Here is a 22,874-nt window from a genome sequence, read left to right on the forward strand (position 1 = left end):
GTCCAAACTAAGAGCACAGAAAATAAGATATTTTAAATAGCACTAAATTCTCACGCAAGTTATTAATTAGATGTTCGTGACCTTTTTTAATTTGATTTTTTTTTTTTTTCTGAATACCACCACAACACCGCAACACCATCTGTATGTTTATTCTTGGATGTATCAGACAAAACTCATGGGGAGGGTCCAGGTTAACATAACTGAAGCATTTCCATAGAGAGCCACTTTGCATCAGCAGCACCATGCTCCAGTGCTCTGGGAGAGTTTATAGTCCTGAGAGTTGAACACTGGATGACTGACAGCTGTCCTTCATGACAACAGAAGACACAGAAATCCTCCTCATCAAAAACATGACTTTGATCTGCGTCCTCATCTGGACTCTCCTCTGCTGCTGCTTCACAGGTAAAGTCCAGAGAATCAAACTCCTCTCCTCTATCAACATCCGTCCCTCTGAAATGAAGCCCACAAAACCATGACGCTGCTTTATGTTTTTGTCTCTGTGTCCTCAGAGTCCAGAGGTCAGATCACAGTGACTCAGCCTGGAGCAGTGAGCTCTGCTCTGGGAGGCTCCGTCACCATCAACTGTAGGACCAGTCAGGATGTTTATATTGGGAGCTACCACTATTTAGCCTGGTACCAACAGAGAGATGGAGCAACTCCTAAACTCCTTATTTACAGGGCTAGCACTCGAGCATCAGGGATTCCAGGTCGTTTTACAGGCAGTGGATCAAACTCTGCCTTCACTCTGACCATCAGTGGAGTTCAGGCTGAAGATGCAGCAGTTTACTACTGTCAGAGTCTTCACTATCCCAACAGTCAGTGGGTGTTCACACAGTGAAAATCCGTCGTACAAAAACCTCCCTCAGTCAGACTGAACAGAAACTGAACTGACTGCTGCAGCTGGAAGCTACTGCAGAGACTGATACACTTCACTGAGGACACACACACACACACACACACACACACACATACACACAAACACACACCCACAGTTTGATCAAGCAGATGAATCATTTCATATATTGATGCTTTCACCACCAATACAATTAATAAACAAGTTCAATGACAAACTTGTTTTGGCAGAAAACCAGGTAATTCCTCCATCACAGCTTCTCACTATTAATACAAATGTAACAGGACCCGGTTAAACAAACAAAGATTGAACCATAAACTTAGAAAAATAATTTATTATGAAGCATGACACACTAAGAACACTAACAGTCTAACATTAATGATTCTTTGCCCTGCTTCTGATGTGAAGGCCTTTTCCACACATGGCTAATGGTCAGCAGCATCCTGAATAAAGTTTGGACAGCAGTGACCTGCTTGTGATACATCACTTTAGCCAGCAGCAGCTCATGTTCAGCTGTGACCTGAAGAGCAACAAATGCAACTGTAACAAATTGCTGTATATTTACGGTGGATTTACAACAGTATGCTACTGTTTTTTACATTACAGTTTTTGCCGAATGCTTACACACATGTTGCAGACTTTGGCTCACTGTGTCATAACTTAACACACAGGTCGAGTAAGACACAGCACAAGGAGATAAACTCCTAACTTATACGGCAAAATGAAACTCTTTAAACAAAACCTAACAATTCCATTTCAAAACTGTTTTTAGCATCAAAACATTAAACACATGCACCTTTGAATGACTCTTTCCTAGCAGCAACAACACACAGACGTGCTTTATGCAAAACACAGCTGTATTCAGTACTTTGGATGGTTTTTTACTTTAAAAGTCTCATACAGATTATTATCATTATTTTTTATTTTTTGTGAAAGATTGATCCACTACAATTGATCTAGACACATTAAAACAAAATGGAAACGCTTCAGAATTTATTTGATTTTTTTTTAGGTTTTTGCAAAAGTAAAAAAAAAAAAACACAAAGACTACAATTTTCTACAAAACATAGTGTTGTAAGGGAATGATTGGAAGACATGTAGGCTATGGATCCTGTCTCCTGTTGGCATTTGGCCACATCACCTCATCCACATCACAGGCAACGTCCTCCCTTGCCAAGCAACAGGGGAAATATCGCCTTGCATGCCGTATCCAACCCTGTATGGACCTCACCTCAATGTTGTCATAAAATTTCCAGCGCCATGCTGAAAAGAACTCTTCAATTGGATTCAAAAATGGGGTGTATGGGCTACGCAGTTAGTCAAGTGGTTAGAGCGCATGCCATGTATGCAGTGGACCCTGGTTTGAATCCAGCCAGAGGACCTTTACTGCATGCCACACCCCCTCTCTCCCCTTTCCTGTCTATTCACTGTCAAATAAAGGTGTCTATTCCTCAAAAAAGTCTTTAAAAAAATGGGGTGTATGGTGGCAAGTTGTGAGCAATACATTTATCATGGTTGATGAACCAGTCCTGGACCAGAGCAGCCTGATGGAAACTGACATTATCCAAGATGACAAACTGGGGCTGCTCTGGCCCGTCCTGGACTACTGTGTCATTAAGTGTGTCCAGAAAGAGAATAATGAGGGCTGTGTTGTAGGGACCGAGGATGGAGTGGTGATGCAGTGTCACTGTTGCCTGCTCCTCTTCTTCATCCTCTTCCTCGTCCTGCTGCTGCTCTTACTCTCCCTCTTCCTCTTTCAACCTCCACGTTTCCAAAGTTTGGTCGATTGGTCTACAATTAGATTTTAAATGTTTTCATGTGTGTGAGTCTGTGTGCTATTTCAATTTTAGTTGTGTTTTGTATTTTAAATAGACGTGTTTTCCCAATGATTGCATGAGATTTCCTTTTTGAACAATGTGTCTTATGTAAAAAACAGTGTGTAGCGTTTTGCAAGAAGTGTGTTTGTAGGAACACCAGCCCTTATGTCTCCATCACGAGGCTCTGCTTCCTTTCCCCATCCTCTGACCTCTCACCTCTCAACCACAAGACAAGACTAATTTAACAAACAAAGCATATCTGTTTGACTGAATATTTGCCTCTTCTCCCCCCTCACAAAGAAGATGAAGTCCTTCTTCCTCAGGCCAAACTATGGCCTCTTCTCCCTATAGATTAGGACGGTGTGTTGCTCTTGCTATAAACAGATCATTGGAGACGTTTTCTTATCAATTTTAACGACTTACTACAATAGAGTCCTCTCTCTCCACATCAGATGACAAGAAGTGGGGGTTGATGTTGGTTGGGGTAAAGATGACCCAGTCCTCCCCCCCTCACAGGCCAAAGCGTTTTACGACCCTGTCTGTGACATTCCAATCTTTGCTGCATCCCAATCCTATACTCATCCACATTTCAATATGTTCTGAATAACTATTAACTACAATTTCATCTTCTTAATTTTATCAGATTTCGAAAGTCATACAGTAGATATTTTCCATGTTATTGTCAAGCCCAAATGAAGTTTATTACTTGATGAATTTTGGGTTTGAAAGAAACCAGCCCCCACCTTTGCGATGGGCACAGACTTGCATATCATGATCCTCTTTGTGTGTAATGCTTGTGTTATTTACCAGTTAAATGTCTGATGTTTTCTTAAGATAGAACTACAAGGAATATGTATAAGTCCTTGGTCCTACTGTGTATTGTATGCTTCATGGTTTATGTTGTATACCATTGTTTTATGCCTTAATCATGTTTTTAATTCTTTCATTCTTGGATCATATTCATGTTACATCTTTTAACGAAGACAAAAATTCGACTTTTAAGATGGTGAAGTTTTTGGGAAGTTAAAACACGATTTCGAAACATTAAGGCAATATAGTTTATTTGAATTAAAGTGTTGTGGGTCACAACTCCCAACACAGAAGGAGCATTGTCAGCCAGCCCCACCCCTGCTCGGTGTGCCTGCTGTAAGGTCATAAAAACAGAGAAAATGCTCTTCTCTCTTCACTTCTTTTTCTTCTCTTCGCTGGTCTTCTCTCATGCTGACGCTTCGCTCTCACTTTCGGGTCCTGACTTCGGTCAGGACTTTGGCTCACTCTCTCTCTCCTTTTGGGTCCTGACTTCGGTCATGACTTGGAGTCTTCTCCTCCGGGGTCTCTTGCCCCCCTGTTTCTCCTCCTGACTTTTCTTCTCTTCTCTGCACTTCTTTGCTTTTTATTCTTAATTTTATTTTTAAAGTAATCTTTACTTTTATTTTTGCAACAAGCTCTAAGAAAGCGAATTGAATAACTACTTTAAGTACTCTACTTTTATCCAAGTCTTTAATAGAACAAATTCTTTTCTTTTTGATTTTTGATTTGATTTTGATATAACTTTAAAGTATCACCGCCTGATCCAGAAGAAGTTGAATTAGTGAAAGGATCAGAACTTGAGAACCACCTTGAAACATCCAAGAAAAGTCTTTTTCAAGACTGTGATCGTCTGATGAAGAACGTTGCAGTCCATCGTCTGCCTCAGAAGCCGTGCAAGGAGTCTCCGTAAATAGAGCCTTTGTGTGCTCCCAGCCGAGATCAACTCTGCCCCCAGCGCTCCCAAGGCGGAAACCCGCTGGGCCTTCGGACCAAGAGTCCCTCAACAGAGTACCGGCCTTCCCTCTGGCTACTGGACCGACGCGCTGTGCCGTGGTCCAACCCAGAACTCTCAAAGAGACCAAGCTTCAGTGCCTCCTGACGCCCAGACAAAACAGGCTGAACGTCTTCATACAGTTGGATCCACACACGTGAGAATGAGTGGTGTCTAAAGTTCTGACTCCTGTCTAAAGTTCTGACTTCTGTCTAGGGTTCTGACTTCTGTCTAAAGTTCTGACTTCTATCTTATAAACTTAAGAAAGTTGAGGTTAGGGTCTCGTTAGTATTAAAAGATTACTCCCGTTACACTTAATATATAAAAACCCGACCCTTTAACTTTACCATCTGCCAACGGTCACGTAATTTATTTATTTCTAATTACAGTCTTTACCTTTTCTGTTATCTGTTGTTCGTCCTAAAATTGTCCGTTCATTTATGTTACCCCAAATTATTTAGTCAATAAATATATATAATCATTCGTTTTTGTCTGGAACTTAATTTTGATGTGGAGAATCGATGGATACGTGCAAAGAATTCACTGCTTCAGAATATTGAGATTGAATAAATTGATTTGAAATTGATACTCTAACCATCCAAGTCAAACTTGTACAGTTAGATGTTTGGAATAGTTCCCTCCAGCCTATTTCAGTAAATCAAACAATGGAGGTGGTGCCCCTTCTACGAGTGTAAAATTAATCACCAGTGATTAATGACCTTGATTATCAAGCAGTGATAGTCCCCTACATTTATATCCATGGTGCCGTCCACGTGAGGCCCGCATAGCCTACCTACATGTCCTATAAATTTGTGGTGCCCGTGTGAGGCATAGTTGATTACCAATAATTAATTAATTGCCAGTGATTAAGTATCAAATATTTATCAAAGTAGTGTCTCCTACATGTTTTATGGTGCCCCGTGTGAGGCCACCCCAAAACCACGGTTCTCTGCATTAAATTAACTACAGGCAAACATCGGTTGTAATAATCAAAACCCAATCTGTTTAAATATCGTCTGACTGTCCACCGAGTGATTAGTGTGATACTTAACTTTATATTATTGACTGCACACCTTGAATTGTGCATGAAAATAAAATTTCGCTGAGCTTTAAGAGTTGCTTAAGATAAAATTAATGAGTACAAATGCCGCATTGTAACAAGATTTACGAGCGATAAGAGAGCTTTCCACCACCGCTTATGTTGAAAGTAATGTACCCAGATTCTGCGTTGTAATTAGATCTGTGAGTTAGAGGCTGTTTAGAGCCACCGCGCGTTATTCTTTTGGCCGGATGCTGCGAGTTCCAGATCCGTGACCTAATTTGCATGCAGAAGTGTCACTGTACACTTTTTAAAAATCGATTTGGATAAGTCATTTCTGCTGCGCGACGACAGGGAATTGATCTTATTCCTAAGTTAAATTGCAATCGGCTGCGAGACTCCAGCGATATGTTTAATTTGCTTAGACCCTCGCGTGTCCTAAATTAGCGTAGCTAACTAAGGAGGGCCACAGCTGTGAAAGCAGTCAGAGGTTGTTAGTTAAGGTATCACTCTGTGTAGTGTAATACCAAGATCGGTTGCCGTGGCAACAATCCTGTCAAGAATTCAGTGTATTTTGACTGTGTAAAGGCGACGAAATCCCTTTCTCAAGTCCATAGTGCGAAAATACCAGTAAAGAAAAGAAATGCTTGCTGCGAATTAAAAGAAAAAGTTTAGGCCGTGAAAAAGGGGCGAAGAAATCCCCCTATCGGTTTAAAATGTGAAATCCGAAGTAAATGGATAAAATGCTTACTGCGGATTAAAAGAAAAGTTTAGACTGTGTAAAAGAGGCGAAGAAATCCCTCGATCAGTTTAAATTGTGAAATCAGAAGTAAAAGAATGAAATACTTATGCTGATTAAAAGTTTTCTGTAGCACTGGAAAACTGTCTGTGAAAAAGAGATCACTTCTGGCCGCCGTCGCCCAGAAGTTGCTGTTGAGTGAAAAGTGAACTCAACTGCTGTGAATTCCACAGCTTAGAAGTTACTCCCTCAGTGGTCAAACCACCATTGAGCCAAATTCTGCTAAAACAAGTGGGGGTATATAAGTGGGTGGAGCTAAAAAAGCCCCTCCTCTTGACTCCTTGATCTGTTGCTCAAACTGTAGTAAGACATCCCAAATTTGTGAATAGCACCTATCTGTGCTCGGCTCTATTAAATTGAATTTGTAAAATTACTCGTAAGTGGCTGATTGTGTTAACAACAAATACTTTTAAAATAACCTGCTTTGAGGATTGACTTGGTAAATGGAATTATGATCTTTTCACCTTTAATAGGTTGAAATCCCAAACATTGAGTTGATCAATTGTTAATAATGAAACTTGTAATACTACCAACCTTAACATAGGAAATTGATGTGTCTAATTACACAGGTAAATCAAATAATTTAATTGTAGAATCCTACATCCGATAATTTAACCCAAATTTAATCAAAACTTTAGTTTCCTTCAAAAATATTTGGAATTTGATTTTTATATATGCTTCGCATATGCAAGTCAAACAATTAAACTGTTAACTAGTATCCAAGTGGCTTTATAATTAGATTAAATACTTCAGCTTCTGTGTTAAAACACTAGCTCTTAGACCCTTTAAAACTTAGACAACTGTGGTTTAAATCAAACATCAAGTTAATTAACTAAACAAACTCCACTTTTTAAGACAAATTAAAAGCTGATATCAGATAAATAAAATGAGAAAAGTACTGATAAAAGAATTTAGAAGCTACATGCTAAAGAATGATCTAACTACCGATTTAACTGTCAAACAGGGAAGACAAGAATCCCTCAAGAGTCCTACAAGAGGCCTCATAATGCCTACTTCAGACCCAATAACTAAATAGAAATTATTTAGGTATTATGGTGTAAACGTGATAAATGCACAAATGTATTATTCAAAATAATCTGAAGGTCGTGACTCCGATAAATCTTACAGCCAGTCATGATAATTACTAACACTATAAGGCTAGTACTTCCAACTAACCCTCAGAGGAAGTTAGGGTTATAAATGTTGTTTCCTCCTCATTCTCTCTTTACTATATGATAAGCCCTTAACATATGATAGAGACAGACACCCACTCTGATCATGAAGTGTGCCCCAGGGATACCTCGACAACGGGCAGCGTGACTTCATCGATCCAAGTTCCTGTTGCTGCAGTCATTGGATCGAAGTGGGGGAATATGTAGGAACACCAGCCCTTATGTCTCCATCACGAGGCTCTGCTTCCTTTCCCCATCCTCTGACCTCTCACCTCTCAACCACAAGACAAGACTAATTTAACAAACAAAGCATATCTGTTTGACTGAATATTTGCCTCTTCTCCCCCCTCACAAAGAAGATGAAGTCCTTCTTCCTCAGGCCAAACTATGGCCTCTTCTCCCTATAGATTAGGACGGTGTGTTGCTCTTGCTATAAACAGATCATTGGAGACGTTTTCTTATCAATTTTAACGACTTACTACAATAGAGTCCTCTCTCTCCACATCAGATGACAAGAAGTGGGGGTTGATGTTGGTTGGGGTAAAGATGACCCAGTCCTCCCCCCCTCACAGGCCAAAGCGTTTTACGACCCTGTCTGTGACATTCCAATCTTTGCTGCATCCCAATCCTATACTCATCCACATTTCAATATGTTCTGAATAACTATTAACTACAATTTCATCTTCTTAATTTTATCAGATTTCGAAAGTCATACAGTAGATATTTTCCATGTTATTGTCAAGCCCAAATGAAGTTTATTACTTGATGAATTTTGGGTTTGAAAGAAACCAGCCCCCACCTTTGCGATGGGCACAGACTTGCATATCATGATCCTCTTTGTGTGTAATGCTTGTGTTATTTACCAGTTAAATGTCTGATGTTTTCTTAAGATAGAACTACAAGGAATATGTATAAGTCCTTGGTCCTACTGTGTATTGTATGCTTCATGGTTTATGTTGTATACCATTGTTTTATGCCTTAATCATGTTTTTAATTCTTTCATTCTTGGATCATATTCATGTTACATCTTTTAACGAAGACAAAAATTCGACTTTTAAGATGGTGAAGTTTTTGGGAAGTTAAAACACGATTTCGAAACATTAAGGCAATATAGTTTATTTGAATTAAAGTGTTGTGGGTCACAACTCCCAACACAGAAGGAGCATTGTCAGCCAGCCCCACCCCTGCTCGGTGTGCCTGCTGTAAGGTCATAAAAACAGAGAAGATGCTCTTCTCTCTTCACTTCTTTTTCTTCTCTTCGCTGGTCTTCTCTCATGCTGACGCTTCGCTCTCACTTTCGGGTCCTGACTTCGGTCAGGACTTTGGCTCACTCTCTCTCTCCTTTTGGGTCCTGACTTCGGTCATGACTTGGAGTCTTCTCCTCCGGGGTCTCTTGCCCCCCTGTTTCTCCTCCTGACTTTTCTTCTCTTCTCTGCACTTCTTTGCTTTTTATTCTTAATTTTATTTTTAAAGTAATCTTTACTTTTATTTTTGCAACAAGCTCTAAGAAAGCGAATTGAATAACTACTTTAAGTACTCTACTTTTATCCAAGTCTTTAATAGAACAAATTCTTTTCTTTTTGATTTTTGATTTGATTTTGATATAACTTTAAAGTATCACCGCCTGATCCAGAAGAAGTTGAATTAGTGAAAGGATCAGAACTTGAGAACCACCTTGAAACATCCAAGAAAAGTCTTTTTCAAGACTGTGATCGTCTGATGAAGAACGTTGCAGTCCATCGTCTGCCTCAGAAGCCGTGCAAGGAGTCTCCGTAAATAGAGCCTTTGTGTGCTCCCAGCCGAGATCAACTCTGCCCCCAGCGCTCCCAAGGCGGAAACCCGCTGGGCCTTCGGACCAAGAGTCCCTCAACAGAGTACCGGCCTTCCCTCTGGCTACTGGACCGACGCGCTGTGCCGTGGTCCAACCCAGAACTCTCAAAGAGACCAAGCTTCAGTGCCTCCTGACGCCCAGACAAAACAGGCTGAACGTCTTCATACAGTTGGATCCACACACGTGAGAATGAGTGGTGTCTAAAGTTCTGACTCCTGTCTAAAGTTCTGACTTCTGTCTAAGGTTCTGACTTCTGTCTAAAGTTCTGACTTCTATCTTATAAACTTAAGAAAGTTGAGGTTAGGGTCTCGTTAGTATTAAAAGATTACTCCCGTTACACTTAATATATAAAAACCCGACCCTTTAACTTTACCATCTGCCAACGGTCACGTAATTTATTTATTTCTAATTACAGTCTTTACCTTTTCTGTTATCTGTTGTTCGTCCTAAAATTGTCCGTTCATTTATGTTACCCCAAATTATTTAGTCAATAAATATATATAATCATTCGTTTTTGTCTGGAACTTAATTTTGATGTGGAGAATCGATGGATACGTGCAAAGAATTCACTGCTTCAGAATATTGAGATTGAATAAATTGATTTGAAATTGATACTCTAACCATCCAAGTCAAACTTGTACAGTTAGATGTTTGGAATAGTTCCCTCCAGCCTATTTCAGTAAATCAAACAATGGAGGTGGTGCCCCTTCTACAAGTGTAAAATTAATCACCAGTGATTAATGACCTTGATTATCAAGCAGTGATAGTCCCCTACATTTATATCCATGGTGCCGTCCACGTGAGGCCCGCATAGCCTACCTACATGTCCTATAAATTTGTGGTGCCCGTGTGAGGCATAGTTGATTACCAATAATTAATTAATTGCCAGTGATTAAGTATCAAATATTTATCAAAGTAGTGTCTCCTACATGTTGGAGAATTTCAAACAGTGCAAAGCATATATTGTGTTTGCAGGGTTGGTGCTTTTGTTTAGGGCATTGTCACCAAAGTTAGAGGTTGTGATGCTTTGGGCATAGCAACCACTTTTAGTGTTTCAGCGTCAGGCAAAAACTGTAAGTTGGTGTGAAGACAGAAACAAAGAGTGAGATAGAAAGAGTAAAAGCAGTAAAAGTAACAAGTAAAACAACTCAACCCATTGCAGAGAGAGAGATTACAGTTTTTGCCTAATGCTTAAAGGGATAGTTCGGGTTTTTTGATATCAATCTGTATGGCATCCCCGTCAGCAGTGTCGTGCATCAACTCTGACTTACCCCCGACAGTGTCCTGTGCGCCGAATTCTTGCCCGGTTTTGGTGCTGACGAAAGTAGTCCGGCAAGTTGTCTGGGGTCATGAAAATAAAGCCTTTTTCTTCTCATAACAAAATGTGCTCAAAAGAGTGATTCATTTGCATAACAAAACCATTGTCCACGAAAAAGTCAGACCTCATAATCGATTGGCGCTATTTTCTCTCGATTCGTGTCACTGCGCGCTGCTGCCAGCCTGTTTCACTGTGTTTACTGCTCAGAAAGTTAACATGTCTGACTACGACACCGACGATCATGAAGACTTCGACTTTAGCACAGAGCCAAGGGGGTATCTTTATGATATCTTTATATTCTCCATGGCAACCCGGATGCGAGAGGACGCTGGCGTGAATATCGCCGCTTCTCGATCCGTGACAAAACGGCTTTTTTTTCTGTTAAAAGAAGAAAGCCAAGTTGTCTTTACAAGCTCTGAGGCTGTGCTACTACCTTCGAAGCCTGCACACCTGAAGAACTGACTCCGTGGACTCACTTTCTCTGTTCGCCTCACCGCTCAGCTGTTAGCCTCACCGCTCAGCTGTTAGCATAACAACGCTAACTTATAAGCAGACTTACTCGATATTCTGTGGGCTGTCCATCGCTGCTCCGCTGGTCCTCCCTCCACCACAACCTTGGGGTTATTCACCACCTGGCTCCGTTGTCGCTCTCTTCTGCTGCTGTGGTCTCTCCCGGCTCGCGTCGATGTTGGATGGTCGCTGCTCCGCCGTTGCTGGTGGGGTCTTCAGGTGTTCAGATCGGGAGCTCCTGGAATTCTGCTGTGGCTTCGCCCCGGTCTCCGTAGCTGGGACTGGATCTCTGGGTCTCCTGCATCGCCCCACGCTGTGTGCACGGAGCCTCCAGACACAAGTTCACATCTAGACGAAGGATGCTGTTCCCTGCGGTGCAGAAGGCAGTATTGACGAATGTGCGTCTGTTCCCTCCGTACTGACTGACAGGCGCTCCATTTATTCTTTGTTTTCATATATGTTTGCTCCACTTTGTTAAGTGTCCTTGGGTACCATGAAAGGTGCTATATAAATTAAAATTATTATTATCATTATTATTATTATTATGAACCCGAATACACTTATGCCGAAATTCGCCAGATGGAGTTATAACGGGCAGAGAGAGAGGAGGGACAGAGAAGTGGTACAAGTTGAAGCTGGAGCCGTGAGAGACCGGTTGACAGACAAATGGTGGTGCACTTGTTTGAAGTGTCTTGTTTGATAGCTTATATAAGCTTATAAACTTATAAACTCCTCTCCTCTATGAACAGCCGTCCCTCTGAAATAAAGCCCACAAAACCATGACGCTGCCTTATGTTTTTGTCTCTGTCTCCTCAGAGTCCAGAGGTCAGATCACAGTGACTCAGCCTGGAGCAGTGAGCTCTGCTCTGGGAGGCTCCGTCACCATCAACTGTAGGACCAGTCAGCATGTTTATGTTGCTGGCAACAGACAGGCATCACTGCTGAACCATGACAACAGACAGGTTTCACTACTAAAGATAAAAAGTTAAAGGTTGCATTTTGTTCCTCTGACGTATCTATGTTAAAAACCCAAATTCACAAAGAAATCAACAATGGCATGCTGCTGATCAATGATCTGATCAAGTGATTGATCCATTGATAAACAGCATGATGAGAGTAATCCAAGTCCCTGTTGGAGTCAGTCAGAGCATTTCCATAGAGAGCCACTTTGCATCAGCAGCACCATGCTCCAGTGCTCTGGGAGAGTTTATAGTCCTGAGAGTTGAACACTGGATGACTGACAGCTGTCCTTCATGACAACAGAAGACACAGAAATCCTCCTCATCAAAAACATGACTTTGATCTGCGTCCTCATCTGGACTCTCCTCTGCTGCTGCTTCACAGGTAAAGTCCAGAGAATCAAACTCCTCTCCTCTATCAACATCCGTCCCTCTGAAATGAAGCCCACAAAACCATGACGCTGCTTTATGTTTTTGTCTCTGTGTCCTCAGAGTCCAGAGGTCAGATCACAGTGACTCAGCCTGGAGCAGTGAGCTCTGCTCTGGGAGGCTCCGTCACCATCAACTGTAGGACCAGTGAGGATGTTCATGGTGGGAGCTATTTAGCCTGGTACCAACAGAGAGATGGAGAAACTCCTAAACTTCTCATTTACACTGCTAGCACTCGAGCATCAGGGATTCCAGGTCGTTTTACAGGCAGTGGATCAAACTCTGCCTTCACTCTGACCATCAGTGGAGTTCAGGCTGAAGATGCAGCAGTTTACTATTGTCAGAGTTTTCATGCCAACAGTCAGTGGGTGTTCACACAGTGAAAAACCGTTGTACAAAAACCTCCCTCAGTCAGACTGAACAGAAACTGAACTGACTGCTGCAGCTGGAAGCTACTGCAGAGACTGATACACTTCACTGAGGACACACACACACACACAGACACACATACACACAAACACACACACACACACACACACACACACACACACAAACTAAATATTTTCCATCTCAGTGTCTCACCTTCAATTTATATCCCAACTACAAGTACTAACAAGTACCCAACTTTGGATAGTTAATGAGAGATGTCTTGGCCATGACCTTTGGCCTCAGCTTACTGAAACACATTTATTTTAACTATATTCAATAAAACAGATAAAACATTCCGGCACAGATCTGCTTTAGAAACCTTCATTATCAACCATGGACTCAGTTCAACATGTCCATAGGTAAAGTCACATCACATTAATACAGGTGCATTGAGTAAAGTTAAAATGTTCGAATTGAAGATGAATCTTCATGAGTCTTGTTCACAGATGAACAAATTACATGTGATGATTATTCTTGATTACAGTTTTTTTCGATTGCTAAGACGCATTGGTCGAAACTGAAGCGACATGTTCAAAACTCTTAACACCGTCTGCATTTCCATCATGCAGCTCAGCTCAACGGTTAATCTCATGCCCAAAAATGTGTCTCACCACCAAAACACTTCATACTTGTCTCAAAAGAAGCTCATTCAACAAAACACTAGCACACTGTCTCACTTTGGAAACACACACAATCACCCTTAACAAACGGAACGACAAAATACCAACAACAAAGAACATTACATCAAATACATCTTATATTTCAAGTTAGAAACATTTTTGTCAGGTAAATCAGTATTTTATATAGGATCTTTTGCACTTTTGGTTCTAAATTATTGTATATGCTGTAATATATTGCAACAACACTGAATCATGAATGCAGAGATTTATTCAAGAACATTTGTGCTTTTGCATAAGTACTTCAGGACCATACAAAAAATAAAGATTACATAAACAAAATAATGCAGAATCTCATAATTCCAGGGGTAGAATACAAATTACACTAAGAGATAAAACTAAAAAACAACACATGTATACTGTAATATTCAGACCCTGTCATCTGCATTCGGCCAGATGTTTTCATCAACGTCACATCTTATATCTTCTCTGGCAAGGCACCTAGGGTAGAATCTTCTTGAATGTCTGATTCATCCCTGGCAGGCTTCGGGAGAAATATCTCCACAACCAGCATTCATTGCATCAGCAAGGAGAGCTGGTTGTGTGGAGCGTGATCATAAACCTTCCACCTCCATGCTGAAAAAAATTCTTCAACAGGGTTCAAGAAGGGCGAGTATGGAGGCAAAAACAGCACAGACATCCTTGGATGCTTTCTAATGAGGCCAAACTTAAGAATTCCCAGTGTTTTTTCCCCTATCATTCTGTTCTGAGTGTGTTTTTAACTGTTTTGAACAAAGTGTGTTAGCATTTGAAAAATGTGCTGTTAAAGCATAGTGTTTTGCAGGTGTGAACTAGTGAATGAGAAAAGACTTCATCCATTTCGGTGACTGTGGGCACTGAATGCACTTCGTCTGAAAGCAATGAAAAGTGAGACACAGTTTAGCCCACATGCATTTCTGTTTTGCAGACTGTGCTAAGAGTTTTGAACATGTCGCTTCAGTTTCGACAAATGCGTCTTAGCAATCGAAAAAAAATGGAAAGTATTTTGTGCTGTTTCTATATAGGGTGATTTTGTAATTGTGAAACGTCGGCCCTGAGCAGAAACAAGATAATTCCTCCTCTAAATGAATGGGGCAAGCCATCCAAAGACAACAGCCAAATATTTCAACCAAGGAAGCTCACTGACCAAGCAGGAATTAAACAACCAATGGTTATTTAAATGCCATAATCTGTTATGAGACAAAACATAGCAACAAAGCCTGACATCAAATAAACCGAATATTTAACTATCAAGTCAATTGAAGTCTTTTTAGAGATGGACATAAAATAAGAGAATGGAACAGAAGAAATATATATAACCAACAGTGTACCATAAATGCTTTTTCTCACCTGAATAGGCTTTGACCAGCAATGGTGAATGGTCACTAGTGACATGAACAACCCCACCATCAAAGACTAGACGAGAGAAATGCCCTGCTTTATATTTAAAGACTTTAACCATTAATATCTAATGGTCAGCTGTGACCTGAATATCATAATCAGTAATAGCTTGAGGACAACAATGCCCAAGTTTAGATCTAACAGCTATAGACAGCAATGGCAAAACAGTCAGCAGTGACCTAAATAGCAAAAAGCTGAACAATATGATACATTCAAATCAACACATTCTAGCTATGGATTACTTACAGAACTTTAGACCTATTTATAGCTGTATCTAGGATGGAAGTGCAGATTCTTACATGCATCATGATGTACAAGCAAAGGGGAATTGATTGAAAACAGTCTGAGAGGTTTTAGAACATACCCTTCTTGTACAAAGGAATTTAGAAAAACAGACCCATCCTTAAAAGCCTGTTACCCGTGTAGTCGAAGTAAATCAAGACCTAGTTGCTATTTTAGAATTACAGCAATCTTCCTCATCCCTTGAGTTGAGGTAAAGAATGGCTGAGCAACTGCAACAGACTATGACCACAAATAGTTCCTCGTTGCAAGTATGCTAGTTGTGGAAAATCAACACCGGCCGCTATTCTAGACTTTACAGGAAAGATTTCCTCCTGGCACAGGTAGACCCTAGTACTATGATGACGATGTTTCAATTTGGAAAAGTGCCTCTGAGAACTGATAAATATGCAGCCTGTCCCAAAATGTGTCAGACATGTGACTGTTATCACAGAACCCAGAAGAAAAGACTAATGTAATGAGAACATTAAGCGGTGTGGAATTAAACCAATGCAGTGCTTTTAAAGATGACATGATACTCTTCAGCTGAGTTAGTTGCCCAGTGGCCAAAATGTTACTACACAGACTTGAGACAAAGAAATCTTTCCAACTGTAACTGATGAAAACTTATATGTTTTCTGGATCTGCCCACCTGTCCAAAACTTCTGTTCCACTGGCAAGAGATTTGAGATCCTCAGCAACATTCCCATTCTCTCCTGCAGGAGTGTATCGAACTCCGTCACTCTGACCTCACCGCTGAGACAACCACTGTCCCGGGTGATGCCCACCTACCACCTCTCCCTCCGTCAGGCCCTGAACCCCTGGATTCCTTGTCGCTTCTATCTTCCTCCTCCTCTCTTCAGGCCAGGTGCTCCTACTCCGTGAGCATTTCCACTTGGTGGAAGTCTACACCTCCAATGCCTTGGAGGAAGAGTCAGCTGAGAGTTTCCAAGGTGAGATGAGGAGTTAGTAAGTTAGTAAGATATTCCTGACCTCTTTGAATTTAAATTTGTTTCTCTGAATACCTCCCTCCTGTAAGTTTATTCTTGGATGTATCAGACAAAACTCATGGGGAGGGTCCAGGTTGACAGAACTGAAGCATTTCCATAGAGAGCCACTTTGCATCAGCAGCACCATGCTCCAGTGCTCTGGGAGAGTTTATAGTCCTGAGAGTTGAACACTGGATGACTGACAGCTGTCCTTCATGACAACAGAAGACACAGAAATCCTCCTCATCAAAAACATGACTTTGATCTGCGTCCTCATCTGGACTCTCCTCTGCTGCTGCTTCACAGGTAAAGTCCAGAGAATCAAACTCCTCTCCTCTATCAACATCCGTCCCTCTGAAATGAAGCCCACAAAACCATGACGCTGCTTTATGTTTTTGTCTCTGTGTCCTCAGAGTCCAGAGGTCAGATCACAGTGAATCAGCCTGGAGCAGTGAGCTCTGCTCTGGGAGGCTCCGTCACCATCAACTGTAGGACCAGTCAGGATGTTTATTATGTTAATCATTTAGCCTGGTACCAACAGAGAGATGGAGAAACTCCTAAACTTCTCATTTACTGGGCTAATAGAAGAGCATCAGGGATTCCAGGTCGTTTTACAGGCAGTGGATCAAACTCTGCCTTCACTCTGACCATCAGTGGAGTTCAGGCTGAAGATGCAGCAGTTTACTACTGTCAGAGTGAACATGTCATCAACAGTCAAGATGTGTTCACACAGTGAAAAACCGTCATACAAAAACCTCCCTCAGTCAGACTGAACAGAAACTGAACTGACTGCTGCAGCTGGAGGCTACTGCAGAGACTGATACACTTCACTGAGGACACACACACACCACATATTTTCCATCTACAGTATCTCACAAAAGTGATTCCACCCCTCACATTTCTGCAAATATTTTACTACATCTTACACACACACACACACACACACACACACACACACACACACACACTAAATATTTTCCATCATAGTGTCTCACCTTCAATTTATATCCCAACTACAAGTACTAACAAGTACCCAACTTTGGATAGTTAATGAGAGATGTCTTGGCCATGACCTTTGGCCTCAACTTACAGGAACACATTTATTTTAACTATATTCAATAAAAAAAGATAAAACATTGCGGCACAGATCTGCTTTAGAAACCTTCATTATCAACCATGGACCCAGTTCAACATGTGTATACGTAAAGTCACATCACATGAGCGAAGATAAAATTAGACTTAGACTAAGACTTAGCTTTATTTATCCTTTTGGGATGACTCCCGCAAGGAAATTGAATTTCCAGCAGCTTACACGTAGAAAAAAGGAGAGGTATAAAAATACAGTTTAAATAGACGATAAACTCTTAGACAGTATAAGATGAGCAATAAAACTCTTAGAATGAACAGTAAACAATAAACTCTTAGCTACATATATATAAGAAAACAAAATCAAATAAGATAAATAAATGTAACTGTAGAGAACTGTATAGGGAATAAGTACAGATAAATATGATAACATATGGGCTATATGACATTGTTTTTTTACAGTGGTTAAATTACATTAAATTATTGCACTTGAGGGGTGCATCAAGTTATTGCACAAAGAAGAGTGTCTCTAAGAGTGTTAGATTGTCAATGTAAAAATTCAAGATGAATCTTCATGAGTCTTGTTCATAGATGAACAAATTACATTTGATGATTATTCTTGATGAAAGTATTTTGTACAGTTTCTCTATAGGGTGATTTTGTAATTGTTAAATGTCCGCCCTGAGCAGAAACAAGATAATTCCTCCTCTAAATGAATGGGGCAAGCCATCCAAAGACAACAGCCAAATATTTTAACCAAGGAAGCTCACTGACCAAGCAGGAATTAAACAACCAATGGTTATTTAAATGCCATAATCTGTTATGAGACAAAACATAGCAACAAAACCTGACATCAAACAAACTGAATAATTTACTATCAAGGGAAATGTAAAAGGTCTCAATTGAAGTCTTTTTAGAGGTGGACATAAAATAAGAGAATGGAACAGAAAAAATATATATAATCAACAGTGTACTATAAATGCTCTTCTTCACCTGAATTGGCTTTGACCAGCAGTGGTGAATGGTCAGCAGTTACATGAACAACCCCACCATCAGAGTCTAGAGGAGAGAAATGCCCTGCTTTATATTTAAAGACTTTAACTATTAATGTATAATGGTCAGCTGTGACCTGAATATCATAGTCAGCAATAGCTTGAGGACAACAATGCCCAAGTTGAGATCTAAAAGCTGTAGACAGCAATGGCAAACCGTCAGCAGTGACCTAAACAGCAAAATTGAACAATATGATACATTCAAATCAACACATTCTCGTCCTGGATTACTCACCAAACTTTAGATCTATTTATAGCTGTATCTAGGATGGAAGTGCAGATTCTTACATGCATCATCTAGCAAAGGGGAGTTGATTGAAAACAGTCTGCAACTAACTGATCTGGAAGGCTGATCTGAGCAAAAATAACTTCAAGAAGTGGATGAAGTCAGCAAATTCAAGTACAGATGCTAGTTTTGTTGCCGCTCAGGAAATAGTCAGGCAAGGGAAGCCGTTCACAGATGGAGAATATATAAAAGAATCTTTCATTAAGATTTCAGAACATCTATTCATGGACTTTAAATACAAGAATGAAATTGTGCAGAAAAACAGGGATATGCCCCTCTCTGCAAAGACTGTCAAAGACACAACCATAAAAATGGCAGAAGACATCACTAGACAGCAAATTAAAGACATCAATTCAGCTGTGGCTTACTCAATTGCCTGTGATGAATCTAAAGACAAAGGTGATATTGAACAAATAGCGCTGTTCTGCCTGTATGTAAACTCTGCTGGGCCACAGGCAAAAATGAATGAGCTGATACCACTAAAAGGCCAAACACGGGGGGAGGACGTCTGTGAGGCTGTCTTGAATTTTTTAAGAGCCAAAGGAATAAACACCACCCACCTGGTGTCAGTGGCTACAGACTGGGCACCGAGTATGACAGGAGCGCACAAGGGCTTCGTGGCTTTACTGCAGAAGTCTCTAGACAGAAAGTGTGTGCTCAAACGTGTCCTCCGGAATGCACAGAAGTAATGAATGTTGTCATTCAGATTGTCAATAAAATAATGGCGAAAGGTTTAAATCACCGTCAGTTCCGCTCGTTACTGGATGAGCTGGAAAGCACGTATTCTGATCTCCTGCTGCACAACAAAGTCCGGTGGCTGTCCAGAGGCGAGGTGCTGAAACGCTTTGCCATGTGTCTGGAAGAATTGAAAACCTTCCTGGGCAGCAAAGGGCTCACATTTTCTGAGCTGGAACAGCCAGAATGACTGGAAAAGCTAAACTTCTTGGTAGACATGACAGCGCACCTGAACACGCTGAACACAGCTCTTCAGGGTAAAGGACGCACAGCCCTGCACATGTTGGAGGAGGTTTTGGCATTCGAGCGCAAGTTGACAGTGCTTGCCAGAGATTTACAGAAAGGTACACTGTCACACTTCCCCAGTTTGAGAGAATTCAAATAAGCTCACATGATGAATTTGGAGTATTTACATTGTGCAGTCATCGCAATGCAAACATCGTTTAGGAAACGATTCAGTGAGTTCAGAGAGGAAAAAAACACATTATCCTTCCCTGTCACTCCCCTAAGCCTTGACCCATCCCCGCTGAATATGACAGCATTTCCAGGTGTGAGTCCACCTGATCTTGAGATGGAACTGGCTGACATAGCCGACAAAGACATGTGGGTGTCCAAATTCAAGCGCTTGACAGCGGACCTTGAAGATGTTTCACTTCAGAAGGCCGTTCTTGCTCAGAATCACAAATGGCGTGATATTGAAAACCTCCCCAAATCAGACAAACTTGTGTTCGAAACTTGGAATGCTATCCCCGACATTTATGTGAACATGAAAAAGTATGCACTTGGAGTCCTGTCGATCTTTGGATCCACATATGTATGTGAGCAGGTGTTCTCCAACATGAACTTTATTAAAAACAAACATCGCACAAATTTCAAAAGGGTTTTGTGGCTCCCTGTGTTTTCTTTACTGTGTGAAATGTGTCATGATCTACATTATGGCAGCCCCTCTTCTCCTTTTGTTTGTTGTCTGTTCTCTGTGTCTGTCTGATCCTCTTGTCTCCCCCTTCCCAGCCAGTGTTGTGCATGGGCGGGGTCTTCTCTCTCCAGCAGGTAGAGCAGGTGCGTCTCATCTCACTAATCAACCTCTCCCTAAAACCTCCGGATTCCCAGCCACCTGTTGCCAGTTCATACTCTCAGCCTGAGCGGTACCTAGTCTGACACCGGCCTCTAGTTATCTCTTGTGTGTTTTGCTTGTGTAGCGTTACTAACTTGTTGATTCCTCTGTCCCAGTTAATCCTGCTTGCCTGCCTGCTTGTCAGTTCGTCTGCCTGCTTGCTACTATGCCTGTTCGTCTTCCTCTGCCACTGCCGGTCACAGCCACCCGACCTCCATCTTGGGAAGCTCCCGACCAGCACGACGCAGACCGCGTAGAGACGCGGCTCCGCCATTACCGGGGAGATCGCCACATTTTCACCCATCACCACCAGCACTCCTCACGGGACCCCGGGACCCTCCCAGCACGCCACTATTCCATCTTGCACCGTGGTATTTTCACCGTGTCACAATAAATATCACCTTGAACTGAACTGAAGTCGAGTTGTGTGTTTGGGTTCTACCTCTGTAGTTTACCATAACAAAACGGGTCCAAATGGCTCTTTGAGTGGTAAGGGTTGCCGACCCTTGCCCTAGTACTATGAAGACGATGTTTTAATTTTGCCTCTGTAAACTGATAAATATACAGCCTGTCCCAAAATGTGTCAGACATGACTGTTATCACAGAACCCAGAGGAAAAGACTATGACATGATACTCTTCAGCTGAGTTAGTTGCCCAGTGGCCAAAATGTTACTACATGGACTTGAGACAAAGAAATCTGTCCAACTGTTACTGATAAAAACGTATATGTCTTCTGGATCTGCCCACATGTCCACAACTTCTGGTAGGAGTTGCATTGGCAAGAGATTTGAGATCCTCAACAACTTTCCCATTCTCTCCTGCAGGAGTGTATCAAACTCCGTCACTCTGACCTCACCGCTGAGACAACCATTGTCCCGGGTCACCTACCACCTCTCCCTCTGTCAGGCCCTGAGCCCCTGGATTCCTTGTCGCTTCTATCTTCCTCCTCTTCTCCTCGGGCCAAGCGCTTCTACTCTGTGAGCATTTCCACTGGGTTTAAGTCTACACCTCCAATGCCGTGGAGGAAGAGTCAGCAGAGAGTTTCCAAGGTGAGATGAGGAGTTAGTAATTAAGATATTCCTGACCTCTTTGAATTTGAATTTGTTTTTCTGAATACCTCCCATCTGTAAGTTTATTCTTGGATGTATCAGACAAAACTCATGGGGAGGGTCCAGGTTGACATAACTGAAGCATTTCCATAGAGAGCCACTTTGCATCAGCAGCACCATGCTCCAGTGCTCTGGGAGAGTTTATAGTCCTGAGAGTTGAACACTGGATGACTGACAACTGTCCTTCATGACAACAGAAGACACAGAAATCCTCCTCATCAAAAACATGACTTTGATCTGCGTCCTCATCTGGACTCTCCTCTGCTGCTGCTTCACAGGTAAAGTCCAGAGAATCAAACTCCTCTCCTCTATCAACATCCGTCCCTCTGAAATGAAGCCCACAAAACCATGACACTGCTTTATGTTTTTGTCTCTGTGTCCTCAGAGTCCAGAGGTCAGATCACAGTGACTCAGCCTGGAGCAGTGAGCTCTGCTCTGGGAGGCTCCGGCACCATCAGCTGTAGGACCAGTCAGAATGTTCGTGTTTGGAGCGGCTACCAAATTTTGTCCTGGTACCAACAGAGAGATGGAGGAACTCCTAAACTTCTCATTTACTGGGCTAGCACTCAAGAATCAGGGATTCCAGATCGTTTTACAGGCAGTGGATCAAACTCTGCCTTCACTCTGACCATCAGTGGAGTTCAGGCTGAAGATGCAGCAGTTTACTACTGTCTGAGTCAACATTACATCAACAGTCAGTATGTGCTCACACAGTGAAAAACCATCATACAAAAACCTCCCTCAGTCAGACTGAACAGAAACTGAACTGACTGCTGCAGCTGGAAGCTACTGCAGAGACTGATACACTTCACTGAGGACACACACACACACACACACACACACACACACACACACACACACACACACTATTATCACTTACACTCAGATGCTTTCAATCAGTAGAGACAGGTGAATTAAGTAAACATAATAGGTTATTACAGACTGAAGATTAAAAATATTAACAGATGATATGTTCTGGTTAGGTTTTAACAAAAACTCTTTGGTGCATCAACTCTGCAGGGAGATTTTAAAATAAATGGACATTCCTCGACAAAATAAGAGGGCCAGGCATCCCAAAAAACACAGGCAGTGTTTCATGCCATAATCTGTTATGAGATCAAACATAGTAGACAGCAATGGCAAATGTTCTTCAATCACTTGAATAACAACACTTTAAATAATGTGATGAATTCTAATCAACATATTGTG

General features: G+C 41.5%; 4 gene segments (V, D, J or C); all 4 read left to right on the top strand.

Annotated features, from left to right (window-relative positions):
- Window positions 1–350: 350 nt before the first annotated feature.
- On the top strand, window positions 351–838 carry LOC115579291 (Ig kappa chain V region 3381-like). The segment is given in 2 exon segments: window positions 351–402; window positions 510–838. Coding segments are annotated over 2 exon segments (381 nt in total).
- An 11,594-nt stretch (window positions 839–12,432) lies between these two features.
- Window positions 12,433–16,178, top strand: LOC115579292 (Ig kappa chain V region 2717-like). The segment is given in 3 exon segments: window positions 12,433–12,484; window positions 12,592–12,907; window positions 16,016–16,178. Coding segments are annotated over 3 exon segments (531 nt in total).
- Window positions 16,179–16,536: 358 nt separating this feature from the next.
- Window positions 16,537–17,018, top strand: LOC115579293 (Ig kappa chain V region 3381-like). The segment is given in 2 exon segments: window positions 16,537–16,588; window positions 16,696–17,018. Coding segments are annotated over 2 exon segments (375 nt in total).
- A 4,870-nt stretch (window positions 17,019–21,888) lies between these two features.
- LOC115579295 (Ig kappa chain V region 3381-like) lies at window positions 21,889–22,382 on the top strand. The segment is given in 2 exon segments: window positions 21,889–21,943; window positions 22,051–22,382. Coding segments are annotated over 2 exon segments (384 nt in total).
- Window positions 22,383–22,874: the final 492 nt, after the last annotated feature.

Source organism: Sparus aurata, chromosome 3, assembly GCF_900880675.1.
Source record: "Sparus aurata chromosome 3, fSpaAur1.1, whole genome shotgun sequence".
In the NCBI taxonomy this organism is placed as follows: domain Eukaryota; kingdom Metazoa; phylum Chordata; class Actinopteri; order Spariformes; family Sparidae; genus Sparus; species Sparus aurata.